This window comes from Scyliorhinus canicula, chromosome 8, assembly GCF_902713615.1.
Source record: "Scyliorhinus canicula chromosome 8, sScyCan1.1, whole genome shotgun sequence".
NCBI classification, from domain to species: domain Eukaryota; kingdom Metazoa; phylum Chordata; class Chondrichthyes; order Carcharhiniformes; family Scyliorhinidae; genus Scyliorhinus; species Scyliorhinus canicula.
In genome coordinates this window covers 23,921,010-23,935,855 of record NC_052153.1, presented here as the reverse complement: position 1 = coordinate 23,935,855, position 14,846 = coordinate 23,921,010, and the positions used below count along the sequence as shown (strand labels likewise).

Here is a 14,846-nt window from a genome sequence, read left to right as displayed (position 1 = left end):
TTCCACCAAAGAAGATGGCTCCACGAAGAGCTGCTCCCAATTTGCGGATGCGGAGAGTGACCGAATTGTGGATGTGGTGGAAGGGAGACAGGACACCCTCTTTCCCAGGATGGGCAGTTGGCTACCGCCCATGGTCGTCTACCGGGCTTGGGTGGAGGTGGCAGAGTTGGTGAGTACTGTGAGCCTCACCAGGCAGTGCTGCAAGAAGATAAATGACCTTCTTCGGGAGGTTCAGGTGAGTCACCACCTCTGTTCCCCTGGCATCACCCCCATCCCTCACACCTCACATCACCCCCACTCCTCTAGAGACCAATTAAAACCCATTTGCCCGCATCTGCCTGACGTCCCACCCTGTGCCAAACACCAACACCTGTATTGCCGTCACTGGCCAGGTGCCTTGCACACACATGACACCAGTTAAAGAACCCTCCTCCCCCGTGTAACCCGCCTGCACCATGTCCTTTATGTGTCCCCTAGGAAAGGATGGCCCATAACAGCAGGTAGTGGTAGAATACCGGAGGGGATTTCCCGACATCCAGGTCCTCACCCCCCAGCTGAGCAGAGGGTGATGGCATTATCTGGGCAGGTGTAGGAGGCAGAGGTTGGCATATGACAACCAAGTGAACCCGTAATGCCAAATGATGTCCATATAGCAAGTGAGTCTCCCCACTCCCCCAAACAACTCCTCACCAAATCTCACCATGCGTCTTATCTTCTGTCTTGTAGGATCACCAACAGACCAGGCAGGCCCATCTGGGGTACTTCACCCCGGAGAGCCTGTCAGGAGACGATGCCGAATTCTTAGCACTGCATTCACCAGCACCATCTGCCATGGCAGAGACTATTGCCTCTGTAGGGCATTTTAGTTAAGAAGCCCCTGTGTCACCTTCTGGTGTATACGTCACACATGCTGCAGCGCATCAGGTTGAGGAAGGAACTCCCGAGGGAGAGGGTAGTCAGAGAGCAGTCCGATCCTAGCTGTAGTCCAGATCAGTGTCGCACTTCTGCAAAGATTGATCTCATCACTGGTGGAGATGCAGGCACAGAGCGAGGATCTACAGAAGCGGGTGTCAACAACTTCCCATGCCTGCAGATGCAGTTGGAGGCCTCCAACCACCCTCAGATGCAACAGATGGTGCTGATAATACGTGTACCCAGGCCAACACTGAATGGATGGTCTTTGTGGTGAAAGCCTTGAGTGAAAAAGTCACAGCCATTGGTCAATGCTTGGGGCACACTGTGCACTCTATGGCTGAAGCTCAGGACAGGGGGGTCCAGTCACAGGCAGACATGTACTGGACCCACACAGAAATTGCTGCGGTGCTCCAGAGCTTGGTCTAGTCACTGAGGGCTGAGGGCATTGGCAGGGTGCTGACTCATCCAGACCAGGCAAAGAGGGACATGACCGAGGCACAGAGTGACATGACTCACTTGTTGAGTGATGTGGCCTAGTCTCTGTCCTCCACGGTTGAGGGCATCGGGGTCCTGGTTCAGATGAGAGTGGGCCTCCAGTATTGCCAGCGCCAGGTGACGATGGAGCCTCCAGAGCTCACTTCTGCCTCACCTCCACACCTGACACGAGCGCATCTCATGGGTAGTGGGCAGAAGAGCATCTCACCTCTCACATGTGACATCCGAAAGTCAGTCGGGCCAATTCAGGTCCAGGCAATCCAGAGGACGGCCGCCAAAGGCAGCTCAGGTCAGAGGGCAAGATATGCAGTGGGCCACCCCCATGGCGGATGTGCTGTCTCGGGTCACACCCAGAAGGAGCGGTAGGCCATGTAAAATAAGGAAGTTGGCACGGGTGCAGCACATAGGTTAGAGGTAGGGGTCAGGGTACAATAATATAGTCACCTTTAAACACCTTTTCACCAAATTTCTAACCTGCCTCAGTCCGCTATTTGAAGGGTGTGAGGGATAGGCTGGGCTGGGTGTAGAAGGTGTGCTAGGTGGGTGAGTGTGGGAGGTAGGTGGTGTGGATGTTGGAGGATGGCACGGAGCAGAGTATGTCCTTAGGACAATTGGTTGTTCCACCTGTGGTCACCCTCAGAGGTGGCGGGGAATGGGGCCAGAAGTGTGAGGCCGCCTTGTTGGACAGTGAGTGACCCACCACCCCACCCCACCCCAGAGGATGTATGGGCTGGTGAGATGGAATGGCCATCATGCATGCAAGGATCACCTGGGCAGACAGTGGAATGTGACCATGAAAGCAGAAGTCAGACTTTGTCAAATGATGAGGAGCACAAGAGCTCATCTCACAGCAAGTCGTCATCATCTTCCATCCCATAGACAAGACCAGCTGATACTGCCAATCCAGGGCCCGCACCTTGTAGTGATGCCGGTACGACCCTCAGAAGGGGGAGGGGTAGCTGGGGTGGTGCGATGCAGTGTAGGGAGGAGAGGCAGGGGTGGGTGTGAGCAGCTATGGTAAGGGGGCACTACTTGGAAGGGGTTGGGAGGGAGGGAGAGTATGGTGAGGTGGGACAGGGTGGCAGAGCTGCCGGTGGCCAGGCCTCCTAGGTGGCAAGGCTGGAGGTGATGTGGTTTTCGTGTGTGCGGCGGCCCTGGAGACACATTGGTCAGCTTGCCATGCCAGGCCGGGTTCCATACCCAGTTCTTCCTGGCCATCCTCCTTGCCAGATGAGGTCTGGCATTTTTCCTTCTCCTCCAGCATGTCCCTCCTCCGCTGTGCAATGTTGTCCAGGATGCAGCAGGCCAGTATGATGTGCGAAACCCTCCTGGGGCTATATGGAGACACCACTTATGCAATCCAGGCATCAGAATCGAATCTTGACGCACCACTCATTGATGGTCCTGCTTGCTGCATGGCGTTCATGATAGCGGTTCTCCATCTCGGTCAGGGCCTGCGGTCAGGTGAAATTATCTGAGACCACAGCGGATAACCCTTGTCGCCCAAGAGCCAACCCCTCACCTGTGAGAGTGCCTCAAAGGTGCCGGGAACCGACGAGTGCGCCAAGATGTTTGTGGCGTGCACACTGCCCGGGTATCGGTCGCAACCATGCGTGATGTGCAGCTGGTGGTCACACGCCAACTGCATATTCAGGGAGTGGAAGCCCTTCCGATTGATGAAGGGCATCCCACCCCCGATGTACCAGTACATTCTGGCACACTCGTCGGTTCCCGGCACCTTCGAGGTGCTTCCCCGGGTGAGGGGTTGTCTCCTAGGAGGACATTTGTTGGGACATGTGTTCCATCGATCGTCCTTGGACCTGGGGCATGCCAGCGATGCCAGCACATTCTGCTGCCCAGGCACCCTGGTGGGCTTGGTCCAGATTGAAGTATATATTGTCCGCTGCCCGGACACATAGGCCATCCATCACAGCGCAGATGAACCTGTGTGCGGATGTCTGAGAGATCCCACACAGGTCCCCCCTCAGTCCCTGGAAAAATCCAGTGGCATAAATGTTCAGGCCGACCGTCACCTTGACGGACACTGGGAGCGGGTGTCCTCCAAGCAACTGCACTGTCAGGTGCGCTATCATCTGGCACATCTGACACATGGTCTTCCTGGTTAGCTAGAGTCTTTGGCGGGATACACAATCCGGTAGATCCTCGAAGGACAGGCACAGGCTCTATTCACATGTCCTGATGCGGTGGGGCCTTCGCACCTCCTCCTCGGCCTTTTGGATGGCCGGTTCTCCAGCCTTAACGGCTGACCCTTGCTCTCCTGAGGCAGGCTCGTCTTGTGCAGGTTCCTCCCCAAGCCGACTGTGTGCCTGCAGACTCCCACCCGCAAAGGCAGCTGTGGTCAGGGAGATAGTGAGCATTACTGGCTGCACTCCGAAATTTATTCACTGCAGGGGGAAACAGAGAAGCCATGTCAGCAACATGAGTAATCCCTAATCCATCTAGATCAAATAGGCTACATGCTGATCCTGGGTTATACTACAGCTTCACCCTCCACATGTACCCCCAATCCCACCCCCACTCCTCAGCCGTTCCCTCTGATATGTTGCCTTCCACACTGTACCCCTGTCCTCATCAGTAAGTAGCACCAGGGAGACGGTGGTTGCCGCAACCCTTGTCAGCGATAGGCCCTGTGTCTCCTGTCCTGTATCTCCAGTGGGGTCTACTGTGGATGTCCTCATTTGGTGGGTCGTATCCCGCCAGTAGGGTGGCACCGGGTTGGGTGGCGGTGTGCTACTAATGGGCTCCATGCTTAGAAGCTTATGTGTGGACAGGTCCTCAGACGGGGGTGAGCGAGGGAAGTATGTGTCTGCTGGGAGCTTAACTACAGTGTGATGTGGGTCTTGCATTGTACACATGGGTTGTGACAACCTGACGGGGGGCGGGGGGGTGAGGGGGGGGGGGAGGGGGGCAGGATGGATGGGAGCAGGCGTGCGATAGGAAGGCAGGGCTTGGAGACTGTTATGGGCCAGGGTTCAGAGAACCCCAAAGTGTATCATGGAGTACACCTGACCCACAACTTTTAATAGATTGTGGTATGGGGAGCACACGACCCACTCTACAGGTGTGGTAATGCAGAAATGGAAAAGTATTTTTTTAAGCAAAACAATTAACTATTAACTCAAGTTAACCTTTTTAAAGCATACAGTGAACATCTTAGAAACCATCAATTCAAATACAACCCCCAAAGAATACAACACTAAGTAATCCTTTGAGCTTTCCTTTTAACATCCATAAGACTTCAAAAAAACTTTGAAACACAAAGATCAGGTTTAAATTCACTATTTAGAGCAGTTATTCGTTTTAAATCACCAAAGGATCGATTTTAGATTACAGAGAGAGAGACTAATACACCTTCTGACTGTGACTGCAGCTATCTAGCTCTGAAAGCGAAACTAAAACACACCCTGCAGCAAACAGCCTAAAACGAAAGTCAAAAGCTGACAGACAGACAGCTCCACCCACACTCTGACATCACTGATAAACACTATTTCTTAAAGGTACTCTCACATGACAATACAGCTGGTGGTCCTGCGGAGTGGGCTAGCTGATAGTGTCGCAGGTGAGCCCTCTGCCCTGAGAGGGGCAGTGTGCCAGGGAGACTGCAAAGGCCACGGTGCATGTGTCCTTTGTTTGAGGTGAGCACCGCTATTACCATGCGGTGAGGCTGCGCTTCTAATGACTGCACTGAGGAGTGGCAGCACTTGGTGGGCCACCGATTGGGCTTGACCAAGCCCATCCCATTGATGGGTCATTGGGGTCTGAGGGTTTCCAGAGGGATGGCCTTGTGGGCTCCCAAATGACCAGAAGCTAAGTGAATATTTACAGGGCACTGTGAGCAGTCAGTTAGAGTGAGCAGCCAGGGAGCTGTATCTTGTACCAAATGGGTACATTTGAAACAAATTTTGCTGCAATGGCGGCCTGAGCTAGGCTACCTCGATCCCGAGAGGGGCATGCCGAACCGACAGACCTGTCACCAAGTCACTCCCCGCTTTTCCCCGGCTTTGGCAGCCACCCCCCCCCCAGCAAGTGAAACAATTTTTAATAGTTTTTCAAACTTTGCTTACCTTCTCTCTCCCCCTCAGCAGCCATGCCACCCAATCCCCGTTTGTAAATACCTGTAGTAAATGGCGCCGGTGTGACTTCCACCTGATAGGGGCGGAGCAACGTGGAGGCCCGGAACATACTGGGTCAAACGCGATAATTACATCTGAGTGATTGCAAATGCCGGTTTTTCCTGCTTCCAGGCGGATAAAATCCTCATTATTGCCACCAGCGAGGGACTGGAGCATGGCGCTCAGATCAGCACCAGGCACAGACCTCGAGATTAGTCAGACGCCCAATTCTCCGTCCATGCCAGTTTGCGCTTGCGGCGTCGCGAGGTGGAGAAGTTGGCCCTGCCCACAATGCTCAAATACATGTAATCATTGCATATGGCATTGTGAGTGACTGATACAAATTTACTCGGTGACTATTTCTTGTTCTTTGTCTGTTCACTCTGCTTGAATCTTGCATTAAAACGCTGGGAGGTGCAGAGGGAAATTTCATTCAATTAATATCGGCCAGAATTCTCCGTCCATTCGCTGGCGGTGAGATTCTCTGGTCCCGCCCTCAGCACTCCTCCGCTCACCTGTTTCCCGGTGGTGTGGGGCGGCTTCAATGGGGATTCACAGTGACAGCAGCGGGAGCAGTGAATCCTGCCACCAGCGAGCAGCTCACCACCTCCCACCGCTGAGAAACACGTGGCTGGGAGGCCAGAGAATCCAGCCCTAATATTTCAGTTTCAGTTTTGAAATTAAAATAAGGTGGTGTTCTGTTCCATGGATGCTATCTTAAATCAAGGCCTAGCCCAGGCTTTCTTGCAATAGACCCAACCTCAGTTGACCTAAGTCCATACCTGTTGACCATTTCCATCAAGTGGCTTATAAATCTGTGCTAACAACCACAGATCATTCCCATTCACAAATTACCAGAGTATTTGTCTTCCTTCCATCATTATGTAGCAATTCCACCAGATATCTATCCTTTTATCAGCATACCAGCCAGGTGTAATAAACTTGAGCATTGCAAGGAAACAGGACCCACAGTAAGGTCCGAACTTGACTCATCGAGTTGCGGTCAGACCTTGGGATCCAGGTGAGTAATGCCCCCTTCCACCTTCGGGTCAAAGGGAGAATGAAGGAGGATCAGGGAATGTTTGCATTGCTTAATGCACCAAAAGAATATATCTGTACCCTCTGGTCGCACCTAGACTTTGCTAGCACCTGTCACCAGCCGAATATTACTGCCTGTCTGCTGGGCTTTCACTAATGGTGCTGACTAAAAGACTTGTGATTTACAGTGGGCACCCAGGGATTTCCATCATTTTTTCAAGCTTAGATGTTGGCACCGTTGGAGAGTAGTGTTATCGCAACTATCTGGGTTTACTTTAAATCAGTGCTGCAGCTTGAGAACAGTAGCATTTGTGGTTGTGTTACTGTTTCTGGTAATCCAGAGACTTGGAATAATGGTCTGGAGACATGAGTTCAAATTCCTTTTCAGTTAATTGAATAAATCTGGAATAAAAAGCTAGCATCATTCACGGTAACCAAGAAACTATTGAATTGTAAAGACAAAACTCACCTGGTTCACTTGGGCCCTTCAGGGAGGAAACCTGCAACCCTTGTCAATTCTGGCCTGTGCACGATGGCACGATCGGCAGTATGGTTGACTCTGAGCTACCCTTTAAAATGGCCAAATAAACCATTCAATTGTATCAAACCACGACAAGAAACAGTAAGAATAAAAGCAGATGGACCAAGCAGCATCATAACTGCACACTCCTCAGCCAACTCTGCTGCTGACATCTGGTACCATGACCTCTTACTACCGAGGTAAGGTAAAGTCGCCATAGTCCCAGATGACCATAAGCTGCTTTCCTCTTCGAGGGGGAGAGCTGACTGAGGACCACCCCACCTCGGGTGAGGTGTAAGGTTGAGAAAACGGGCCTTCATGAATAACCTCAGTCGGTGCGGGAATTGAACCCACATTCCTGGCCTTGCTCTGTTTCACGAAGCAGCTGTCTAGCCGGGTGAGCTGAACCAGCCCCCTATTACGACCTAGGTCAAGGGTGTCATGGGAACACCACCACCTGCAAGTTCCCCTTCAAGTCACACACCATTCTGACATTGAAATATATTGCTGTTCTTTCAATGTTAATCGGTCAAAATCCTCCCATAACACCACTTTGGGTGTACCTACACCATGAGAACTGCAGCAGTTCAAGAAGGCAGTTCAGCAACTCCTCCTCAGGAGCATTTTGAGATGGGAAATGTTGGTTGACCAGCAATGACTGCATCCCATGAACACTTTTTTTGTAAAAGTTGATATAACCCCAACTATACCACATTCTGTTATTTACCTCAGGAGGTCAGGAGATCAACCTGGAATAATCAATCAATCCCAGCAAAGAAGGTTCCTGCTTTGTTCATTTTCTGAAAAGGGTGGATGTGTTACATGCCTCGACATGGTTTTTCATTCTAGTGATTCCCACAATAATCCAGGAAAATTTATTGCTTGGACCGCTGAGTTCATATCACCGCCAATCTGTAAGGATCGCAGACAGGAAGACTCTGCCCCAGATCACAGCACCCACTGTAAATTTCAGTGCACTTGGAGGTTACCTGAGCAATCGCTATTATCAGCAATGCTGGATTCCAGGAAAGCATATACTCTGCATACCTAAAGGGCTAATCGGAAGCACGCTTTGACAAAGAGCCATCGGACTCGTTACGTTAGCTCTTTTCTCTCCCTACAGATGCTGCCAGACCTGCTGAGATTTTCCAGCATTTTCTCTTGCGTTTCAGATTCCAGAATCCGCAGTAATTTGCTTTTATCGGAACCACTGAGTTGGTTTATAATACAACTGTCCACTTCTAACAATACAGCAGCGGATAAACACCCGATTGTATTCTTCTTTGGCGATCACTCACACCTAAGAAACTCCGTGTTACTGGTGATACGTTTATGGGTTCTTGCATAGCTGATAAGCCCGATCCTAGAACCGCATTTTTGACTGCACAATAGGCAGGTGTTTCCGGAAGGTCGGATTGGTCCTTGGACTGTCGATCGCTGGTATTCCTTTCTCAGGTCCTTTTCTGGGCCCCCTCTTGTTGTCGGGTGTCCTCGAAGAATTGTGTCCCGTTTCCGAAGAGCACATGTTGTATTTACCCACTCATTTCTCAAGAGATTCCTCCGTGAGATTTAAATTTTATACTGAGCAAGCTAATGTCAGAACATTTTGAATCCATTGGCTCCTGTGTGCACCCATTCCTTTCCTTTCATTGTTACCTCCTTCGTCAGCACTAAGAATCTACAAGTTGCACACATTAATGATCGATCAGCAGTTTGGGGATATGTTTCCACTACTCATAATGTGATTGAAAGTATCTGATGCTATCAAGTAAATGTACCAGTCCTATGTTCCGAATTGGAGCTGCACTCAAAGAATGCAACACTGTGCACAAATTCTCCCAGCCATGCTCTCTCTCAGCATGCAGTTGGGGTGGAGGGGTTACTGTCACACTCCCAACAGGCCTTTTGAGGAACCAATTCACCAAATGTCTTCTGACCCAGCAGAACAGTCATTTGGAGTGCAAAGGTTGTATATTTTTCTTTTGGTCAATGCTTTGTTTCACGTGGTAGCTACACTTTAAGAAAACCTATTGCTCAACGGTAATTTACAAGCTGCATCTCCTTGCGGTTTCCATAGCACAGCATGAAAAGACAGAATTCACTTGAGCATTCGGAGGGTTCCTCGCAATGGCTTCTTTAAGTCTGTGATCTGAAGCAGGCTACTGGCTTTCTCCACATATTATTCCTTGACTTGACAGCTGGAGGTGATGACTACTTTGCTGCTGCTGTGCTCCACACTAGCCTGTAGAACTTCACTACAGTGTTGCCACTTTGATGCACTTGCGTTTATCATATGGAGGTGGGACGAATGAGGAGGAATGATTTACTGTGAGTAGAACTTCTCCCCCCTCGCCCCTGCTGGTGTCCTTCCTTGTCTCTCTGGCCTGACAAGACTTGGTGCCTTACTGCGTTAGTACAGTTTGTAATTTTCTAGTTAGTTATATTTTGCAAATTCCTTAGGTCTGCTCTCCACAATGGTTAAAAAGAAACTTGGCGTTCTATCTCAGACAGAAATTCTGGTGTGGCAAGGTAGAGGAAAATTGCCTTAAAGGGACAGTGTTCCAGATAGCTGCAAATTCCTATTGCAAGTTAAATGTCTCAAAACAGTGAGAAAGATTCACTGCACAATTAGCCTGCCCATGATTTGCATCACTTACCTGGGTGCATTCGTCAGACTCAGGGGCTATTCACATTCTGTGAATGTGTGCCTATGCATTTTCCGGCTGGGTGTCTGCCTCAGTGAAGTGTTTGGATGTATAACTGCAGTGCTGTGCTGGAGTGACAGTAGCTTGGCTCTGCCACCTAATGAATTGAAAATAAACAAGTGCCCTGCTTTCAAATAGGCCAACTTCCATTCCGCAAGCGATCACTCTGTGACTGATTGCAGCAGAGAAACCAAGCTCGTTGCATTTTAATTGCACCCCCTCAATGCTCTTTGTAACACTGGATGTCAGAGATACACTGCTGGTTGTTCATTGCTTTCAGCTTTGCTAAGGGTACAAATGGCAGGGCATATGTCATCTAAAATATTTATCTCATTTGCACAGCATGTCAATATGCCTGACCATTCATTAACGAGTGCCCATAGTATGGCAGGTGAATAAAAGGGTGGGAACCCAACATGATTGCTCTTACATGGCCACATTACAGCAACTTCAGGCTGATTTCCCAGAATAAATTTGTGGTGCAAGTTCTTAATTCCTTTTGTATGTATATATATAATCCATGTATATAAAGTATCAATTCAATGTATTCCTCATTTATTTTATCAAATGTCCGATTCATTCCTGCTAATTTCTCCTGGTATTCTGAATCGTGTTCCAGATGATGTATGCAACAAGTCCTTACTCCGACCCTGTACTGTCAGCGGACCTGGATCCTCAGCCCATCACTGATGAAGAAGAAGGATTGATATGGGTAGTTGGGCCTGTCTTAGCTGTTGTGTTCATCATCTGCATTGTCATCGCTATCCTCCTGTATAAGAGGTAAGGAAATTAACACTGTAGATTCAGTGCAGAAATAAGGATGTTCAATGAAGTGGTATCAGGGAAGGACAGCTTTGTAAAGAGCTGCAGAGACTGCCAGCCCGCTGACACATTTAATAACCAATAGATGCTTACGGTCATCAAAATAACTAAATAAAGGAAAATGACCTAAATGGGTGTTCTACCGTTTCAAATTTTAGTTTGCAAAAGCAAAAATCCAGTGAAAACAAGCAGTGAAGATTATCGCCACAGCACAGGCAAAGAATCTAAAATGAATCTTGCATTTGCCAATACTGCTGACTCTAATCACGGGGGACAGTGCAGGTTCAATCCACCTGATTGAAGCATTTAACCCTACTACATATAAATTAGTGTGAAGTATCAAATGAGGAGTCGCTTGAGCAGACTCGTGTGGCTTCAGTCAGCCGGATGTCAAAAGCAGCCAGTGTACTGTTTGGCTGTCAAACTGCTGTTCCTGCCTCTGAGCTGACCTATTACTCAGGGAATAATCCACATTATCCCGCCACATACTGTCAAATGAAATGCCCTCCTCATCCCTAATGGAGCCGTGCTGTGCGTGGAGCCCGCAGTAAAAGCTCTTTGATGTTTCCACCTCCAGCTTCTGCAATCAGTGTTTTCTTTTCCATGTGTCCGTTGCAAATCAGGCAATTGTGCATTTATAGATTCGCGGTTGCTGCTAAATTTAACATTAGCTATATTGTTTCCCTATGTGCGGCAAGCATTCAAGTAAACATAGGCCGGGTCTCATTTGACATGTTAACTTTCTTCTGAGACTGATGATTGGTAAACGTTTAGCAATACCAAATTGTGCTACCATCACCTTCACTGGAACAATAATTAAGTGTGGCATTTCAGTGTACTCTGGCGATAAGTGAATGTGACATCAGAATTGAAATGTATTTCTGTTGAAGCACGCGTGTTACTGTTTTCTTGGCCTGACCTTTAGTCCTTCATTATACTGCTATTAGAAAGCATTAACTGCACTGATGAACTGTCAGTTCCTAATTTGCATGTTAAGTAACATGTTCCCTGCCAGTAAGACATCTGCAGTGAAGCAAGTACGTTGCCATGGCTATTGCTCTTTGAATAGGAAGCTAATATACTGACCTTCTATTTTTTTTTATCTCCTGGTGCATTACAATGGGACAGCAAACCTGACAGGTAAAAGCAAGGGTGTAACTGCTCAAGGGCGGGTTAGGGGAAGGGCGTGGTGGATCAGTCACCCGGGGAATAGGGGAAGTAATATCCAGCTTTAGCATCATGAACCATTCGGTTTAACCCTGAAATCACTGCATGTAATTATCACTATTCACCATCTTATCGATGGTCTGCAAGTCCCGCAAAACCAGCACAAAAGCAAATGCCACCTCTTACTGCTTCCCAGCAAAAGACTTTGCCGGAATTCTCCGCCTGTTCACGCCGGCGGAACACTCGGGTCCCGCTGGAGAGAATGGATTTTCGGCTGTGCGCCAAATTTTCCGTCCTCGCTGGCAGCGGTGGGGGGGCGAACTCGGATCAGAGAATCCCGGCTTAATCTGAAGTCGGTCTGCTCAAACGTTTAGGCTGCAGGGCTGAAACAAGAAGCTGTTATGAAATGCTGACGGCGGCACATGGTGATCGTGCTGTCAGAAGCATCATCATTGCTCCCTCGATTGTACCCTGGAATTTAGTAAAATTATTTCCATCAATCACAGAAACAGGCACGTTATTAATAACTGCCGATGGCGATCAATAGGCACATGGCCGAACGGTTTCAGAGCTGCCACGTCATAATGCAACTTGCCATCCAGAACACTTATCAGTTTTCCTCTTTTATCATTTTGTACAGAATGCAATTTTTTTTTACTTCTTTCCATTGCAGCCTTTATAACCTAACGCAGTTATCTGGGAAATTATGATTACACATTTGCAGGGATGGCTCCTTTTTAACCACATTTTTAATAGGAAAGAAAAATAGGCAAAGCCCATTTTCTGATTTTGTAATACATTTATAGGCACTGCTCCAGTGATCACGTCAGTGGGGATGGAAAGAAGTTGACAGTAGACTGAGACTGAGGGATGTAATTGAATTCTAATGGAACCTATGCATGTAATGTAAATGCCCGCAAGCTCCATTTGATGTGGAGGGAGGAAATAGAAAAAAAGCTTTTAATGCATGAAAATAGACAGTCCTCATGGAACGAGCCAAAGAAGCGACAAATAAGTTCACTAATGTTGCTGCAGCAGCTAAGAGTTAAGCAAGCATTTAGCAGGTGTTGATTTGCATTCGATTTTGCAGTTACTTGGTTCTTAATGGCCGGAATTCTCCGTCATCGGGATTCACTTTTCCCGCTGGCAGCGCACCCCTTCCCATGGGTTTCCCGGCAGCGTGGGGTGGTTACAATGGGAAATCCCATTGACAAGTGGTGGGAAGATAGAATCACACCGCCACTAGCGACCGGCGCGCTGGCGAGAAACACGCGGCTGGGCCACTGGAGATTCCAGCCCAATAAACCTGCTCCTTTGGTTAATTTAACTACATGGGATTCAGTCTGTCTCGCTGATCGCTAATAGCTGTATTCTCCTTGTAGGAAGAGGACAGAATCTGACTCAAGAAAAAGCAGTATTCCTAACAGCAAGGAATTACCTTCCCATCATCCCACAGACCCAGTGGAACTAAGACGTCTTAATTTCCAGACTCCAGGTGAGATGTGGGGGAGTTTAAGTCCAAGCCTCCCAGGTTTATGTCGGCCATCTTGTGGGCGGGGGGCGGTTTGTGTGAAATGTGGCTCCACACAACTCTATCAACTTCTTTCATCACATACTCAAAAACATAAAAGCAAAATTACATTTGTAGGGAAAAGATTCTGATAAAAGTTAAGATTCTGATTAAAGTTAAGATAAGAGCGAAAAACGCAAAGAGAAAAGCGAAGGTTCCTCGCAGTGCTTTGCTTCTACTGTGCGACTTAATGCTGACATATTTCTGTGTAATGACCATATGCCACATTGAATCCATGCTGGAACTTCGACCCCTATTGCTGATATACTCCGGCTGAAGAATTATACTCAGATCGAGGGATCCAAAAGCCAACCAGCAGACTCTGTAAACTGACTGGGGCATTTTGGGCGGGATTCTCCATCCCTCCAGCCCCGTTTTCCGACACGGCACACCTCCGCCGACAGCGGGATTCTCCATTCCCGCAGCCGGCAATGGGCTTCCTCTATTTGGCCAGCCCACGCCGCCCGAAAACTCCGCAGGCGTGGGTGCACTGCTGGCGAAGAGGAGGATCCCGCAGACTGAGAATCCCGCAGTTTAAATTTTGATCAGCAATTATATCTGTGCACATTATTACTTGGGTAGCAGTTCAATTGACTTTGCTTTCCTTTATAGTGAAATTTGTTAAATTATAAAAGTTGCTACCTCGCCACACTACATTTAGTTACGTAAAGGCATTCAGAGGAAAAATAAGATAATAGTGCCTATGTAATGAATTGATTATCAGCCTCTTTTTACTACTCCCTGGTCTAGATTTGAGTCCTGCAAGAGGCTGATAAACCAGACCAAACAAGAGCGCTAGTGCATTTCACAAACTTGTAGCTGGTCCACTAGCTGCAATGCCCAACAGAATAAGTGTTTACCCCATTTGATATCTCACCTCAGAGGAATCCGGTCACTTGTCAGCTGAGGCAGGAATGCTGTTGCAGAGGCTGCCGTTTACTGGTTAGTCTTTGATGTATCGGCACGTTTCTGATGTGAAGAAGTTAAATCCCCCACTGTGTATTTGAGGTCAATTGAATTGAGGTTTGATTGAATTAAATTAAAAGTTAACTGATGATAGCAATCCAGCAATTGTCTACATACAAAAATTAGTGAACAAATAACAATTTCTTTTTTTAAATTTAGAGTACCCAATTCATTTTTTTCAATTAAAGGCCAATTTAGCGTGGCCAATCCACCCACCCTGCACATCTTTGGGTTGTGGGGGCGAAACACACGCAAATGAGGAGAATGTGCAAACTCCACACGGACAGTGATCCAGAGTTGGGATCAGACCTGTGAGGCAGCAGTGCTAACCACTGAGCCGCCATGATGCCCAACAAATAACAATTTAATCAAATGCTAAATAAACAGAAGCAAAACAAAGTACCTGTTCTGAAAATCCTACAGGTTCTAATGCTACTTAAATGGCCTACCTCAAGTATTTTATACATAAACAGATTTAGGTAACAGTAACCCCTGAAAAGAATGATCCTCTAAAG

General features: G+C 48.1%; 1 protein-coding gene across 48 annotated transcripts in view; it reads left to right on the top strand.

The window, feature by feature from the left end:
• LOC119970160 (receptor-type tyrosine-protein phosphatase delta) overlaps positions 1-14,846 on the top strand; it is a 2,903,826-nt gene that overhangs the window by 2,787,128 nt on the left and 101,852 nt on the right. For 34 of the 48 annotated variants that reach the window (XM_038804286.1, XM_038804284.1, XM_038804281.1 and 31 more), the window contains 3 exons: positions 10,426-10,586; positions 11,757-11,768; positions 13,178-13,290. In XM_038804286.1, coding sequence (XP_038660214.1) covers positions 10,426-10,586; positions 11,757-11,768; positions 13,178-13,290 — 286 coding nt within the window. The remainder of the gene's footprint in view (positions 1-10,425; positions 10,587-11,756; positions 11,769-13,177; positions 13,291-14,846) is intronic. The other 14 variants (XM_038804277.1, XM_038804276.1, XM_038804290.1 and 11 more) reach the window with 1 other exon arrangement.